The 17,548-nt window shown below is 36.9% G+C and overlaps 1 protein-coding gene across 2 annotated transcripts in view; it reads left to right on the top strand.

The window, feature by feature from the left end:
* Window positions 1–17,548, top strand: part of LOC118404576 (gamma-2-syntrophin-like) — a 73,787-nt gene that overhangs the window by 28,907 nt on the left and 27,332 nt on the right. For both annotated transcript variants that reach the window (XM_035803753.1, XM_035803752.1), the window contains exons 5-9: window positions 7,176–7,233; window positions 7,546–7,589; window positions 9,201–9,242; window positions 10,882–10,966; window positions 12,141–12,223. In XM_035803753.1, the coding sequence (XP_035659646.1) occupies window positions 7,176–7,233; window positions 7,546–7,589; window positions 9,201–9,242; window positions 10,882–10,966; window positions 12,141–12,223 (312 nt within the window). The remainder of the gene's footprint in view (window positions 1–7,175; window positions 7,234–7,545; window positions 7,590–9,200; window positions 9,243–10,881; window positions 10,967–12,140; window positions 12,224–17,548) is intronic.

Raw genomic sequence — 17,548 nt, 5'->3', positions numbered from 1 at the left:
CATCAAACGCTCAAGAACAAAAACATTAAGACATGCCAAAACACAGACTTAATAAGTCTATTTACCTTAAAAGCTGTATTCATCAGGAATTGTAGACTATGTTTTCAAACATTTTCATGAATTATGTCATATTCCATTATATGGCATGACACGTTTACTAACTAAAGTTTTTTCCAAAGTGGGATTGAAATTTTTTGGCCCGTCATTTCCTTGGGTAGGTTCAAAAGATGCATATCAATTACTTTGGGGACCTAAATATAAGATAACGTACTACAGCATAGCAGACAGCAGGCTGGCAGGTCCTTGTATTTCTGTGGGTGGAGCAATTGGTCATGGGTACATGTATTAACTATGTTATCCATTGGGTTTCACGTATGTATCCTTCAGTCATACACTGGAATCACCAAAGAAAAGTGTCCCAGTATTTGTCTACTGTATGACTGATTTTTGCGAAGACGATCATTTCCTTGATGGGCAGATTCAAAATATGCAAATCAAGTTGATAAAATTGCAGCGGCAAATTACTGCTCCAGGGACCTAAATACGATAACGTACTACAGCATAGCAGGCTGGCAGGTTCTTGTGTTTCTGTGGGTGGACCAATTGGTCATGGATATTAACTATGTTTTCCATTGGGTTTCACGTGTGTATCCGTCAGTCATACATTGGAAAATTCACAATAGAAAAGTGTCCCAGTATTTGTCTACTGTATGACTGAATTTTGCGAGGGCGATCATTTCCTTGGGCAGATTCAAAAGATGCAAATCAAGTTGATAAAACTGCAGAAGCAAATTACCGCTCCAGGGACCTAAATACGATAACGGACTAGTTCTCAATTAAGGTAATTCCCAGTAGTCCGATTATGTTTGAGAAGCTGAAATTAAATCTGAGATAAAGTCAGACTGTGTGACTGTAGACGTGACGGATTGACACGTAAAAAGCAGATATAATTGCCTGTCTTGCTCATATGTAGTTGTGGAAGTCGTCCCTATGATTGACTGGCACACCTCAAGGCTTCTTCACTTAACTACTCTTCCAGGGAAAATATAAAACTAATAGTCTAATTGATATTGGTGACAGTTTTCGAACATGCTACATGTACATCAGTATTCTAAAGATTGCAGGAAGATTAAGAACACCCAATATTTTGATTTCTTTTTGCTTGCTACACTGTACAAATGTACAACTACAAGTCATGTATCTTGCCTCTGATATACATTTTGTATAGTCTCTGTAGAAGGACAACCCTTGTACATACAGTGGTAAACATGGGTGTCAGAAAATAACTGCTAATATTATGATGAGTTTTTAATGTTCAAGTTAGAGAATGAATCGCATTTATGTGTTTCATAATTATAGTCAAATTTCCAATTTATTTCGCAAAACATATCCTGGATTCATATCTGATTCATTACAGCTTTCTACTTTATGATTGAAAGGCATAATGTTGAATGTTGTCTCCAACTGTATTTCTATAACAAACTTGATTGAGGTTTACATCAAAGTTCTGACAAGAACTTGTGGTACTTGAACTTTTTATCCATTTTATATATGCGGCAAATTTGGTCGAAAAAAATTGTTTAGAAAATTATTAGCTTCATCCCAATTAATACATGCATTAGCTCACAATTTTATTGTTATTTTCTCCAAGACTAACTTAGAAATGTGCAAATTGTTGTGTGCTTAAGACTTTTGCCATTTTTTTTCTCCAATTAACTTTCAAGAGCAACAGAATGTATTTGCAATAAGTTGCAATAATATTAATGATCTACATACAACTCTTTACTGTGTCCCCAATTGACTCCCAACTATCAAGAGCTTTATCACATCAACATTTCAAGCAGAACTTTTGACATGACGACTCTAAGCACTCAATATCAGTATCAAGCATTCCATATCGATTTCCACATGATTTACAATCCGTTTTGATAAGCCACCCTTCTGGATGACCCCTTCTATATCCCCGAGGACGCCACAAGCCAAGGAACACACAGCCCCCTTCGCCTGAGGAACCCCGATAACGCAATACTTGCCACGTGAATGCTTCAAAGTCACCGCCAGTCGCCGGTAAATAACATCTGTCATGATCCGTATCGTGAGGGACGCGGTCGTCCAAATAAACGGACAAGAGAGGGATGGCCGAAGGGCGGACATTTTGCCGAGGGCGACGCGGGGGTAATGGGATGTCTGGTTTGGTAACTTGATATCCCGGAGGTGAAATTTGTGATGTGAATAATACTTAGATGGAATTAGTAACCTTTTTGATTGATGTAATGTATGGCCCATTCATAATGCCAATATGAGATGCTGTCAGAGTTGTTCCTTGTGCTTAAGCATAGCCTTGCCATACATTGTACATTTTGCGTTATTTGTGTTAATTTCACTTTCAAGAAATTTCTTCCAATTAGCATTTATAATAGGTGTACATAATCTGCATATCCTTACAAATTACGGGCTTGTTCAATACATGTCATTGTCATAAACTTCTCAACAGGAACTACAGCTTCACACTTGACCTAGAAATGTTCACTCTTGTCAAAGACTTTTAATTATCCAAATGATTGTTAAAAAGATCAAAATGCTTCAGAATTCTGTAAATCACTGTTCTATCATGCTTTACTTTCTTTGAGTTGCTTGCTACCCAATTATAGTTGTTGCCAATTCTTGCCTTGGAACTTGAAGTTAATAAATGAGCTGTTTGTGATTCCATATTGGCATTTTTGTTTCAAAGGCCTTTTAGGTTAATAATTTCCTCTAGTCTGATCCCAATGCATATATATCATCCAGTCTTGACTTGCCAGGCTCTCTGATCTGTAGCTACACCTTGGCTGGATTAATGAGATTATTATCATTCTTAAGACATTTGATACACTTCTTGAGACGTCTTTGAACCTCAACCAGATCTCCTTAAAAAATATGTAGAAATGGGGTACAGAAAGGTTGTACATGCACACTTTCATGATCAGTCTGTCATTTTGAACATGCAAACACTCCAATCTTGCACCCAGGGTGCAACCTTCACCAAATCATCTTGTACCTACTAGTAGGTATATATTTTTTGTATTATATTCCAATACTTGTACATGTACATGTATTTCATAGAATTTTGCTTCTCATGTCAGATATGATATTCATCTCAACAAACCAGTGCAATTTTATATTATGGATCAAATACTAAATATCTTATTCAAAACTGTTCATTGACAAGAACTTTGTAGTGAATTTGCAGGGATGTTACATACAGTGACCACTGTATTTTTTTAAAAGTCACACACTTGATAATTCTTGTTCTTTTGTTAATGTTTGTATCAACAGTCTAGTACTTTGAATTTTATGACAGAATTCCAAAGTGACATTTGATAGAATTGTTAAGATTTTGCAGAGAATTTAGAGCTGGCAGAAGCAGTTTTTGTGCTTTTATTTAAATTTTTTCATGCACCGTCTGACAAACAGATTATTTCCTTCCGCCAGCCTAATGTATTGAGTAAGGTGTCAGCCAACAGATTGGTAGATTGTTGTGTTGTGGGAACCTCTGACCTTGAGGGGTATTTGACCTCTGCTAGTGAACAAAAGGGCAGCCAAGGTGATATGAACCGATATTGAATTTTTTTTGGGAGTTGGATGATGGGTCCGCAAAATGTAGCATTTAGCTGTGACCCCCAACACCAGCGAGGTCATTGAGGTATGAGATAGTGCGTTGGCCAGAGAAAGTCAATAACCTGTTTTATCATAATTTCGTTGGTGTGTAGAGGGGAAAGTTGATGCATACAAGATCTTCTTAAATGTTAATAAGATTATGTATATATATAAGATAATTTTATAGACTTGACAATTTTTGTGTTAACCTTATTTTTTTGGTGCGTACAGGCCTGGGGAAAGTTGAGGCATACAACATTTTATTGAAGATGCATAGTATTATGCATATTTCAGACAATCTTATTAAAGTTATTGTCTTGACACTATTTTTTACTCATCTTACAGGTATTTCGAACTTTATCATGATATTTAGAACTTCATAATGTTAATTACAAAATAGATTGAAAAGACAACATGGAATTAATCTCACTTACAAATATATGTCGTAATCTTTTTTTGGTGGCAATAACATGTTCTAATTTTGTCATATTAAGGATTAAGAAATAAAACCTAGAAAGTATAGAAACAAATTTTTCTTCCCACCCCTGGTTTACCAGTAGTCCCATTATGATACAGGGGAATTGACTGAGGGGAACCGCCGCCATCCAGAACTTGAATCATTTGGAGTAATTTGGTTCCTAATGTCTTAATTTAAAGGATATATAAGAAATAAAAGCTAGAAAGTATGAAACTTACAATCTACCAATTTACAATCTACTAACAAGACATATAATATCCCATAGAGACTGTAATGTGTTGACAGGGGAATAGACTGAGTACAGCTGCTGCCATCCAGAACTTGAATCATTTGGAGTAATTTGGTTCCTGATGTCTCAATAATCCTGGGTAAAGGATTTTTTATAAGAAATAAAACCTAGAAAGTATGAAAATTACAATTTACAATCTACCAACAAGACAGATATAATATCCCATAGAGACTGTAATGTGTTGACAGGGGAATAGACTGAGTACAGACCCCCCATCCAGAACTTGAATCATTTGCCATAAATTGGTTCCTGATGTCTCAGTGCAAAGGATTTTTTTATAAGAAATAAAATCTAGAAAGTATGAAAATTACAAATTTTTCTTCCCACCCATGATTTACCAACAATTCCTGTAGAGACTATAATGAATTCATCTCACCTCCAAATATCTTACTGTCTGAATCTTTTTTTGCAATATCATTTTCCAAGTTTTGAATGTAAGACATATACAGCATGTAAGACACCAAACCTGGAAAATATGAAAACATTTTTCTTCCCACCCCTCCTCTGATTTACATGTACCAACAAGTCCCATAGAGACTGTAATGTGTTGACAGGGGAATAGACTGAGTACAGCTGCTGCCATCCAGAACTTGAATCATTTGGAGTAATTTGGTTCCTGATGTCTCAATAATCCTGGGTAAAAGGGTGATTTGTCAAGTGACAAAGTGGAACCGACAGTTCCGCGGAAGGGCGGGTAATTTACATGCATGTGGATGCTCTGGACTAGCAGAGTGTTGCATTAACGAAGTCCATATTATTATGATCATAACATGCACTGTAAAGTTTGTAGAGCATTATTGTAAATCTTTACAGTGTAGTTTATTTGATATGTAGTAGAACTAGAAAGCTACATGTAGCATAACACGTTCAAATCAAAAGAATATAGAAGCACAGTTGATTTTTGCATTATTTCGAGGAGCTGTTCTAGTTAAAGTGTGCATATCCAGGTGTTTAGCGACCTGCCTCTGGAGAGATTAGGAGTTTGAATCTTGGCTCTTGTTGCTCTCCCAACACACATGCTACTAGTACAGCAGCAAAGGGTTTAAACTTTTAGTCCATATAGGATGCATGGGCCCTGGATGTTGAGCCATGATCCTCTGTTCATTGTGCATTTTGGAAAGAGTGTGGGGAATTTCCGTAGTAGTGCAATGAACCTTAAGATTTTGTACATTCATGTAGCGTCTGTATTATTTGTCAATACCAGTCCAAAACTAGCTCATCAGTGAGTTGAAAGTGGATCGAAGATCACTTTCAGATTGCATTTCAGACTTCATTGTATGATTTGACCTAAATCTGATATTTTGTTTCATATCAGGCACATCAATTTCTTTATAACAGAAGTGTCATTTATCATCAGCATTGAATAATTATTCCAAAATCCTGATCCACTCATATAGGGGAATATCATTATGAAATATGCCCTTAACATGATAAAGGGAAGCAATGCAGCTTGAGGTTTGTTAATATTCATACTTAGTGAATACCTGTAAGTTGGTTCTAGGTAATCTTAGGTATTGCAGGTGCCCTGCTGTGTATCCAATACCTAATTTCAAGGCATTAGTACCACTTCACCTATTGAAGAAGTAATCAATAATTCACTACGGGGGAGGTAATTACCATCGCACACTGGAATGCCAAGCAAAGTTCACGGTCTAGACTGCATCTTATATAATACTGCTATGGAGATTGGTTTGAAAGTCAAGAGGGCTATAAGGTGGTTCATGCATAGTGAATGCATTATCATGCATGGTATGGCAGGTTTTTACATGACAATGCTTACCCAATTTCAAGGTGTGACAAGATCTTCGAACCATGGATGCGTGCAGCTTGGATCAGTTAATATGAACATTTACAATTCATACATGTCAGTGATATGCAATATCACTAAGTCATGGCTTATCGTTTCCTGCACATATGGAGGATAGGCTTTAAAGTTTTTTTCTGGATGTTCGTAATTATTAGAGTATACAGTCATCACTAGAGTGGCAGGAAGTGAGTGGGAAGATGTTGTCACTGAAATAGAGTTCAGAGATGGTGGAACTAGTCACTTATCAGGCATGACAGACATTAGAGGTCATGGAGTCAATGAAAAAGGCTACTTATTCATAAGGAGGTATATTGTATGGTCTGTCTGTTTGTGCCTTTGCAGCTATTACATGTAACTTGCTAATCACATTCACAGTAGAGTAAAAAAAGTGGTCACCTGTAATATTACTACAAAACCTTCTTTGCAGACTTACTGAAATACACTTTAACAACTTGAAGGCATACCAGAAACCTTTACAACTCTTTTTATTATGTCTAGAGTTGTTTGAAATCTAATAGCTAACTTTGAATCATGCCCGTGGAATGCACAAATATCAAAGCAACCAGACTTCAGCACCAAGGACAAAACCTACCTATATTCAGCTGTGTACTTTTATAGTTTGTACCATAATCCTCTTTCTACTAAGAATGGGATCTCAAGCTATATGAAAACCTGTCTCTACTTCAGCCATGATTGTAAAGATTTCAAAAACCAATCATAAATTAAAGTTATTATGGAATGGCACACCATGATTTTTGTTACACAGACTGTACTATTGCATTGGATATGGATTCTTGGCGCATACCAGCCTTAAGTATATGTATCAGCTGAGGATTGACCCCACAACCTCAAGCTCCCAATGCAAAGTTAAATACTCTACCCTCTAGGCTATATGTTGCATGTATATTTGTATATATATAATATATATATATCTTATATATATATATCTTATCTCTCTCACACAGGGTGGCGCAGAGCACAACATCCCTGTCCTTATATCAAGAATATTCAAGGACCAGGCCGGTGAGTAAATCATTCAGTCCTCAGTCTCATAAACTTTTGATAAAGGCAACATGCAATAAATTGCAAGGCTGTTTATCCATAGGCGATGTATGCGAGAACATTAATTTTTCATTGTACCAAGTGATATTACCACATCCTTCCACTTTCCTGAGTCTTTTTTGTATGAATGAATAACTGTAAATGATGTATGTTTTAATGTTTTAACCATAATTTTAGTTGTAGACAACTTTACAAATTCTATTTGATTTAAGCCTGAGGTAAGTGCAATGTTTTATTATCAGAAGAATAACGATTTTTACCTTTTTTATGTAGCTGATCAGACAGGCCAACTTTTTGTTGGTGACGCAATAATCAAGGTATGCTGACTTCTCTTAACATTTTAGCTGTGGTTGGTTTTGAATTAAATCTTAACAACGTTTATTTCAAATGACAATGCATCCTCACATCCTTTTTGCAATGGAAAAGTTGAAGTCCCCTTCACCAAGAAGTGAAATCAGCCAGAATGACGTATATTCCTGTGTATTCATGATAGTGCATTCTAGAAATTCTCTGTGCTTTCCAGATATTTCTGCTCATTCTTGGGTCAGTCCTGAATCTTTTTGTTTTGCTCAAAACTTTTGAGGTGAATTTGAAGTGGAAAAATATTGAACGTTACTCAATGTGTGTTTTAACTGCAATATGACTGAATTCTACAGCATTCCAACATTATTCAAAACATTCTGATCTCATTCCATAGATAACCTAAATGGCAAGCCACTTTAAATCCTGCTAGAATGTGGCCAAAAGAATATCTGGAATGCAGTGGGAATGTGTCTAGAATGCATTAGAAATACCCAGAAAAAGAATAGTTATTCTGACCACATTTCAGCTCATTCCTTCTCATGTGAAGGGATATAGATATAAGGTTCATTTGGAATTCCCACCTGAATGTGCCATGAACCTTCATTCCGGCTGGTTCTGCTTAATTCCTGCTAATACGGTTTCCATGTGAAGGCCCTATAAAACCCGCATTCCTTAATGGCTTATACCATCCACACAACTTTTCAGTAATCTTTCCAGTGGTATCAGTGTTGGAATAAGTATTGTGAATTTAGAGGCTTCAGATTTGTAGGAATACAGTCTAGTAAGTATATATAGATAGTAATCCTTAAGCTTGTTCAACTTGTTATTTCCCTTGAGCATTGTGATTGGGTAATATATATGTGTACAGGGCTCCTGTAAAGCATATCAAAAACTGGATGCACTTGGTTAGAGACAATGATTTATCAACCCTGTTGCTACATAATATATATATTAGGCCTCAGCAAGTAAATATTACGGTTGACATTTCTTTTCCCTGACTTTGAAAGAAATAAAAGAACTTTTGGTTCCTTCTAGAGAAGGTCAATATGACCAAGAAAATATGTTGTGAGTGTATATAATTATAGTAACTTGTAGAAGTAATACTACGGGGCCGGCGTAGCAATGTGTATGTCTTTGTACATTGTCAAGGCAAGCTACATGTGTGATAGCCTTGAGTGTAGTCGCCAATTCTTAAGGCTACCATTATGCTAGTCTTGCTTTAATAGTCGTACTTTAATACAGATTCTGTTGTACCTGTACTTGTTGGCTATTGCTTCCAAAAGTTACATTCCTATGATTTTGTCTCTATTTTGAAAACTTATGCATCTGATTCAGAATTATCTTGTTTTTTTACCAAACATTGTTGCTTTTTTTACACTCTCACATCAAATTTGGAGTGTGCTGAGCATATCATCCATAAAATTTACTTGCCTTGGCCTTATGAGTGATGGAGTGCCTATATAATATATTATACATTATACATTCTTTAAAACTGCAATGATCAATTTCATAGCACTCAAGCAGAATGTTCGAAGTGGGTGAGGTCAGGATGTTAAGAGTGATTGGTGATGTATAATAATTATGTAAACATGGTAAAACAAGTCAATTTTATTTCCCCTATTCAGGTTAACGGTGTCAACGTAGAACATTCAACACATGATGATGTGGTAAGTTCGGATAATTTTTGATTTGCAGTAATGTATAATATAGATTTCTTATACTTCTGATGTATGCCTCAGAAGAATTGTCAATGTTCAATTGTGCAGAAAATTGTAATAAAGATCCTGACTCACCAAATTGTTGACCAGGTTCTGGTCTTCCTTGGGATTATTTCACATACCAGGGATAGCTTACATTTATTTCTATTTGTAAAATTATAATAGTAGTAATAGCACATACATGCATTAAGCTATCTTGTAGTACTTTTTGTTCAATTCACACTTATGTGAGCACAGATATTTTGGCCATGAATGTACAGAATTATACAAGAAATGTGTCATATGGCTGCAAGTTGTTCTTAGTAATCATTGAACCAAGTAGATTTTTACAATAACTGTCATGAAATGATTTTATATAGATAAATATTTCTCAGCCTGCTTTCTATCATTTGCCTAAAAATACCGTTCCAAGCCTGCTGTCTATCATTTGAAATTTCCATATACTGTAATTGCAAAAACTTTCTCAGTGGTTCGCAGTTTTTGCGGTGGCTGCTTCACCGCAAACTTAAAACCGCTGCAAACATTCTTCCATGGCAGTAAGAGACTACAGTGGATAGTGCTACCGTGAACTTAAAACCACCGCGAAAAGTCCTTTTTCCGCTACCGCGAAATTAAATCCCCGCAAATTTAAATACATTTACATAACTTAAGGAATCTTGCATATGTGATGCAGTTGATGTAATATACATTGACTTGTGCTCATGCATATGGTATTAATATTAATAACGTTTTAGTCAAAAGTGTCCGCCTGCTAACGTATAACTTAAATCCCATTATGCAAACTTTAAGTTGAAACCTTTTATATGTTTACGGTTACTTTGCTGTAACCAAACGTAAGAGCCATGACTAACAAGGTTACTCAAACAACCATTATTTTTAATGGAGGTTGAAAATCAAACTTGATTGCACCAAATCTACCATGCAAAATGAATTACTGCCCTACTTTACAAGGCTGTATAATGGGGATTACTACATTAAATCAATTAGAAACTAAGTCAACATGACCAAAATAAGTGCTTTTTTATGTATTCCTATGTTATTACTTAGTTTCCTATTTAGATTGCCATTAAGAAGGCTGTGCTAAATTTGCCATCATTTCGTTAAAATGTACATGTATAAAGTTAACATGGGTGTTCCTAGACAACTATTCTATGAACAGCAAGGGCATTTTCTGAGAAGAGCTTGTTAATTGTGCAAGATTAATGAATTGCCACCATATCTCATACTGTGAATGCATTTAAGATTTAGTTTTATGTATTACCCGGTAGCGGGAAAATGGAGTGTTCGCGGTGAGTTCGAGTGAGCGCCATAGACTGCAGTGTCATTACTCAGTATGATAATGGAAACAAAATTGTGGTGGTTTTAAGTTCGCCATAAAGTGGTCACTGCGAAAACCGCAATGATCATAAAACCACTGCGAACATTTCTGCATTTACAGTACTACAAAGACACAATGTACATACATTGTATGCTTAGGTTTAAAAGCCTAAGTGTGATTGGATCCGTTTCTTAATGTCTCTTTGTTGTTGCAAACTCAGGTCCATGATTGGATCCGTTTCTTAATGTCTCTTTGTTGTTGCAAACTCAGGTCCAGCATTTGAAGAACTCTCCAGATGATGTCAAGTTAACCGTTAGATACTACAGAGCAGCGACACCCTACCTAAGAGCACCGGGTAAGTCTGCTTCCTAGCTATTCTGTGGAAAACTTTTACCTTCAATGGCTTATTTCTTGTAGATTAAAACTTGGCTGCCACATTTAACTGTAGATTGCATGTGGCTGTATTTTGCTGACTTGCATGTTTAAGACATTTGTTTCCTCAGTTAATTATAAGCCTGAAAATCTTGGTTTAATGGATGACATCTCTGTGGCAGTGTGTGTGTGATTGGTTTGGCTTCTTTCCCAGAAACGTTCCTGTCTTTTTTTATTGATGGGCAATGATACAGATTATGAGACAATTTCTTTGAGTGATGAGATGCCATAATCAAAAGTAGAAAATTTAAGGCAGCTTAAGTACAAATCCTACATGAATGAGCACATGCAATTATATGATATTTGGAATCTTAAACCTCTGGAAAAGTTAGTGTATATCTTTAGGCTAGTGTTACATTGTTCCTTTAGGTCACTTTCTTCACATTCTGCATGGCATCCATGAAATGAAGTTATGTGACCTAAAGCCACCAATGAGCAAAGTCTTTTAAACACAAAGTTACAGAAAAAGATATGAGAGAAAAACAGTGGAAAGTGTATTGTCCGGTTAGCCTTGCTCTGTGTTCGGTAATTTGTTTTCATCCTTCCTGACCAATCTGATTTTAAAATGAAGGCAAGGTTTTTTTTCCCATTCAACTGTTTTATTTTGCACACAATCTCATCAGTTTTGGAGTGCCAAAAGGACGTCATCCACACAATCAGATCAGTGTGGCCTAACCTACAGCTATTAGACTTGGCTGCAATCCTGCCATGCAAGCAGATCATGCAATCCTTTCCAAACTTAGTGAAATGATTGACCAAGTTATGTTACAATTTTGAATTTTATATCCAGACTCAAAATAAAGCACTTACCAACCAACCAGCTTTCGATCAGTCCTCTGATTCTTATCAAGTTGAAATGACACAAAGCCTAATGCCACACATCCAGACTGGAAGTGTGACATCAGCAAAGGGTCAAAGGTGCTTGGAAGTTGATATCGGCCCCCGTCTCGGTTGAGGGAAGGTTGATGGGCTCTGATGTAAATGGTAGATTCTAACATCATATTGACTACCATCACAGATGAACTTACATTTGATTGACTAAGTTGATGAGTTGTTAACATGCTGGAACAGACTAACTCCCGTTTCCCCTGCTGCAGCCAAGCGGTCCAGATACTCGTCTGAAACGTGTAACGGGAACGCCACTGTGGCAGAGAACGACACCAGCAACTCCGAATGGAAGGTGTGCTTCATCGCTATTTAACTATCCAACCTGCTAACCCACTAACCATTAGAAACAACTTTTATTAAATGCCATTAGTTCAAAGTTTATTGCACAACAATTATAACAGGTACATGTAAAATGTGAGCAAAGCATTGCATAATAAAATTGCTGAGTATTCATATACATGTAGATCTGTAATCTACACGTAGATTCTAAGATGTACAATTATGATAGACACACAGATTTTTATGTCTACTATACAGATAGTAGTAGTAGTAGTAGTCCACTGTATATATGTTGATACTCTTGAGTAATTTCATAGAATTTCATGGTTTCTTTTAGTGTACTGGTAGTTATCCTTGTTATGTCTGGTTTTTAATGTCAGATTGGTTCATGTAGTCAACTACATGTATACAGCATACATTCATCTATTGAGTGAATCACAATTGTTTTCATACCATTTCCCACATACATACAATCCATCATCATATATATTGTTATCTCAGAACTACGCTTTATGTCCCTTCCCGCCAGTCCCTAATACACCTTGATTCTCAGTTGGTTCCTCGCCAATACTGTCCATTTCCTTCATTACACATGTAGCCAGCCCAAAGTCAGTCTGGCACCTTGGGTAAATGATTCATGAAGACATACAGTCACTTTTGGTTTTTGTCTTGTTTCAGTTAATGCTCTAAATCAGGTAGTATAGTTGTAAAAAAGTTCTTGCATCTTTTTAAGTTAGCAAGGCTTGCTCTTTGCATATTAAGCAATAATTTTTGCATCATAGGCAATTCCAGTCTAGTAACAACTGGGTTGGCACAAAGTTACTCAGTAGTCTTCAGATGCAACATCAGATCATAATTATAATTCTTGCTTAGCTGCATATTTTGGTAACATCTCCTTTCAACAACAACGACCAAACATTTGAAAGGTCACCAAACAAAGTTCATAACTTTTTAAGTTTGATATGCTTTGTTAATGTTGTCCTTTAGATAATACTTTTGTGCACATATTCCAGTCATAATCCAGGTCATACAAATCCAATTCTGGTTGCTCAAAGGTCAAAACTACCGTCCAGTATAGAAAGAGGGCCAAAGTAGTTTTGAATATAGTCTGCAATGGTGAGATTTCATCTTGAGTTTACATTGACCTCTATATGCCTTGTGCCTCTGAGTCCATAATACCAGACTCTGCATTTACTTGTGAGGTATTACGAGGAAAAGTATGGGTTTATGATATCATAATACATTGGATGAATACGCGGTGCCACGTCGTAATACGGCTTAGTCTCCACGTGCATTACTGTACAGCACACACAATTCCTGTATGAAATTTTGTGGCTTGGATTACGATATATGATAGATGCACATCGCAGCATAGCCTTAAAGTTTATAGACTGTACATTTCCTTTGGATGTTTTCTTTTATGTTGTATTTTCTACCTTTACCAAGATGATTGTGTTTTTGAAAGGTTCTCGGTTGGATAGTTCTGTTAACGGGTTATTCAAAATGCTGTGGACTGATTTATTTGATGTCATTGGGAAGAAGGCTTCAAGCTGGCATAAAGAACAAGTAATGAAATTTATGATTGAGGAAGATTTGCTCAAGCTTGATGTAGGAATTTTAAAAGACTATGCCATTGTGTAAAACAGAATGACCTTTTAACAATTCCATATCAATAGACAATGCATAAAATGCTTGATGTGAAATAGTCAAAGGAAATCACATTAGATAAAGGTTTTCCTATCAGAGAGTTTGTTTTGTCCTTTTTCATTATTCTGTTTTCATTATGAAAATGGGACACAATGATTATGATTTATATTTTGTATTACACAGAGAATTCGTGGACTTCAAAGTACAGTAAGAATTTTGTTCTCTCAACATATTGATGTATGATGTTGGATTTATTGAATAGCAGTAATAAAGAATCACAACTTTCAAACTTTATTCGCACCCTTTGACCGAGGGATGATTCTATGGGACGCTTCTAAAGCTCTACAAATCATCGGATTATGTAAGCCTCCCTTCCTGCTAAGTTGTATGCCTGACATGACCAGTTATCTATCATGGCTTACTGTGAACATGTTCATGTCAGTCTCAGGTCAAGCAGAAGGCATTCAGCATTTTGTACAGTGATATACATGTAGGTGTGACTATTGTAAGGGGGTTCTGGGGCATCCACCTTCCATGGTGCAGAGTTTTCGAGAATGTTAAAATGGTGCATTCTAAGGTATCCTGAGGGGCAAAATTACTGTCAGGTACATGTAGATCACAGTAGAAGACTGTGACCACAAGTGATTAGAAGCATTCCCGGTCAATCAGCATTTCATGCTTGTCAGAGAATCTGCTCTTCAGTGTAAGGGCGTCTAGTGCGTCCAATTTCTTGTTGTGTCCAGATGATGCCTGGACGCATGCCTGGCTAACAGCCTGAAAGCTCTACAAATCTTCGGATTATGTAAGCCTCCCTTCCTGCTAAGTTGTATGCCTGACATGACCAGTTATCTATCATGACTTATAGCAAACATGTTCATGTCAGTCTCAGGTCAAGCAGAAGGAATTCAGCATTTTGTACAGTGGTAAATCTTTGTGGATGGGCAGCCATTTGGTATTGTGAGCAGTGGAGAGTGGTGAGGTGTTCAAGCAGCATGGTCCAGAATGTACATGTAGTTTGAGACCTTTCAGGAGAATAAGGTCATGGTGATAGCCCTAGCTATACTTAAAGTTTGTGATGTATTGAAAGTTCTTTTAGTTGTAGGGTATTCATACGTATACAGCAGCTAGAACTACACATTACTCCTGTCTATGACATTTATCTGTGCAATAGTCCAGTGCAATGGCCGAGGGGGTAGAGTGATCGCCTTGCATTTGGTAGTTCGTGAGTTTGATCCCTGGCCGAGTCATACCAAAGACTTTAGAAATGGTGCATGCTGCTTTCTCTGCTTAGCAGCTTCAGGAAAGAGTATGGAAGTTGAACACACACCACAACCAATGGACTAGCCCCCTTTTGTAGCGTTTGCACAAAGTTGCGTGGCCCAGAGCTACAAAAACGGAGATGGGTGCTGACCTATGCACCGTCAGACGCACGAAGGACTTTTACTGTTTTGACTTTTGTTACTATCTGTGGTACAGGCAAAACTGTGGTACAGGCCAGGTGACTCTTCCCCACAGACCTACAGTTGTCCCTGTCCTTGGTGCTGAATAACAACATGTTGTTACATTTGGTCTGTATCATTTTGTGATGCAATTAAGGATGGACTAAATGTCTTAGTTGAAAGTTGGTTTACAATGTGCAGTTATACATAGACTACATGTTTTGACCACCTCTACACAGGACCACCTGACCAATGTTTTAGAGGTTCTATCTTTTACCATTGACCCAAGTAGAGTCCATTCCAAGTCACCATGAGGGTTTTTAGGTGATATTTGTAATAAGTCTGAATTATTTTGAATAAAAGAATATCTAAGCCACAATAATTAAATTCTTTTTAAAAAATTGATTAAAAGTAAGTTGCCTCTGTATATTTAAGACCCAAAGATTAAGAATCCTGCATGTCAACTGTGACTTTTTTCTATATTAACTGTACTCTACTAGTCAACTAGTTATCATGATTTTTGTTTCATGTCCTTTAGAATTTACATTATTTTTTGTATTGAATCTTTTCATGTCTTTTTCCCTTTTTTTGTGTAAATTGTTCCTATTCCAGCCACCCCAACAATGTTATTGGCTGTCTCTTGTGTTTGGGTTTGTGATTCTGTCAAGCAACTTTATTTCTTAGCTTACATCTTGGCACATGTGAAGTGTGTCTTGCCCCTCCCCAACTACAGCTGTCTGGAACCACCTATCAGGTTCATTTCCATGCATGGCATTGAGGTGTAATTTCATGGGGTGATTTTGGCATTTCAAGTACAAGGGCAGGGACGCCTTCTGAATAAACAATAGGGCTCTGTCAGGCTATAGCCTGGGTACCATCCAGATAGTAGTTCACTCCAACGCTTATTATATTACAGTCGCTTCTCTCTCTGTTTTTTATCATACACTATCAGGGCTTGAGATACTTTTTTCTGCATAGCTGCACTGGTGCAGGTGGCATTGAAAATTACCTGCACCAGACAAATTTTACCTGCACCACTCTGAATTTAGGAAGTATGGATCATACTAAAGCTGTTCATGAACCATTATTTAATATTTGATAGGTGGTAACAGTCAATGCAGCTAATAACAATCCACATGCACCTACACCATAGGATATTTATGTATAAAACCTTGTACATGGACCAGTGCAGGTTAGGTGCAGGTAGACACCAGAAATGCACAGCTCCAATTTTACCTACACTAACCTGTACATGTATATGCAGGTGGTATTTCGAGCTCTGACTATGTACAGTCACTTCTCTGCTGTTCCGTCTGGGAACCTTGACATCTCTAACATCTGGAATCATCCAAAATTTGGATGAGGATAGTCCATGATATATATTTCACGTTAAGTAGTGCCCACAGGGCTTTCTTTGGAACTACAGGACTTATGTTTTTTTGTTGGAAACATTGAAACAGACAAGCCACACACACCCCCTATGCAGTTTATTGTCTGTTGTTCCTTGTTAGGAATGGTTTCACATGCTTGGTTAAACGTACTTTCGTATCTTTTTGTCTCCATAAAAAGAGGGGTATTGTTTTTGGTGCCAGAACCCGGTCCCTACGATGATTTTTACCGACGCAAGTGTTTGAATTCTGTCTCTTAGTGACCACCAGTCTACGTAGACCAGATGTAGACTGTACCTTCTTCAAGTTTAGACAGCTTGTCTATTATATTGTAATTTTAAAGGGAAAACTGGTTTTACTTAATTTTGTTAGACATGTGATGACAGCCAAATTATTAGAAGCTTTCAGCACTGTTGGTCATGTTCAGCCATTAGAATTGGCACCTTGCGTCTGCTAATGCAATCAGTGTCTACAGTAATCATGCCACATTATTACTAGAGCCTGGCGTGGGTGGTGTGTTTTCATGTCGACAACAGAAGGTGAAGGAAGCCGGATATCCACTTAAGGGTTGGTTCTGAAATAGGGAAATTAAAGAAAACAGGAACAAAAGTTCCTTATCTTGTAGATTTTTCAGAATTAGTCTGTGAATAGCGGAAAATCAAACCACTATAATTGTACATGGTATTTGTAAGGATATTTTGCCAACCCTTAACAAAATTGCCATGTTTGGTCAGAAAAAAATTCATTCAATCATTTTAATACTGCTAATTTAAGTCAGTGTCATATACCTTCAAGTTGATGTTGGCTGTCTAAATTGTTTTCACCCAAAAATTTTGTTTTTCACAACGTTGTCATAAGCCTTAA

This window comes from Branchiostoma floridae, chromosome 17 (assembly GCF_000003815.2).
Source record: "Branchiostoma floridae strain S238N-H82 chromosome 17, Bfl_VNyyK, whole genome shotgun sequence".
Taxonomy (NCBI): domain Eukaryota; kingdom Metazoa; phylum Chordata; class Leptocardii; order Amphioxiformes; family Branchiostomatidae; genus Branchiostoma; species Branchiostoma floridae.
The sequence above is the reverse complement of the archived record's forward strand: the minus strand, read 5'-3'. Positions and strand labels throughout refer to the sequence as shown.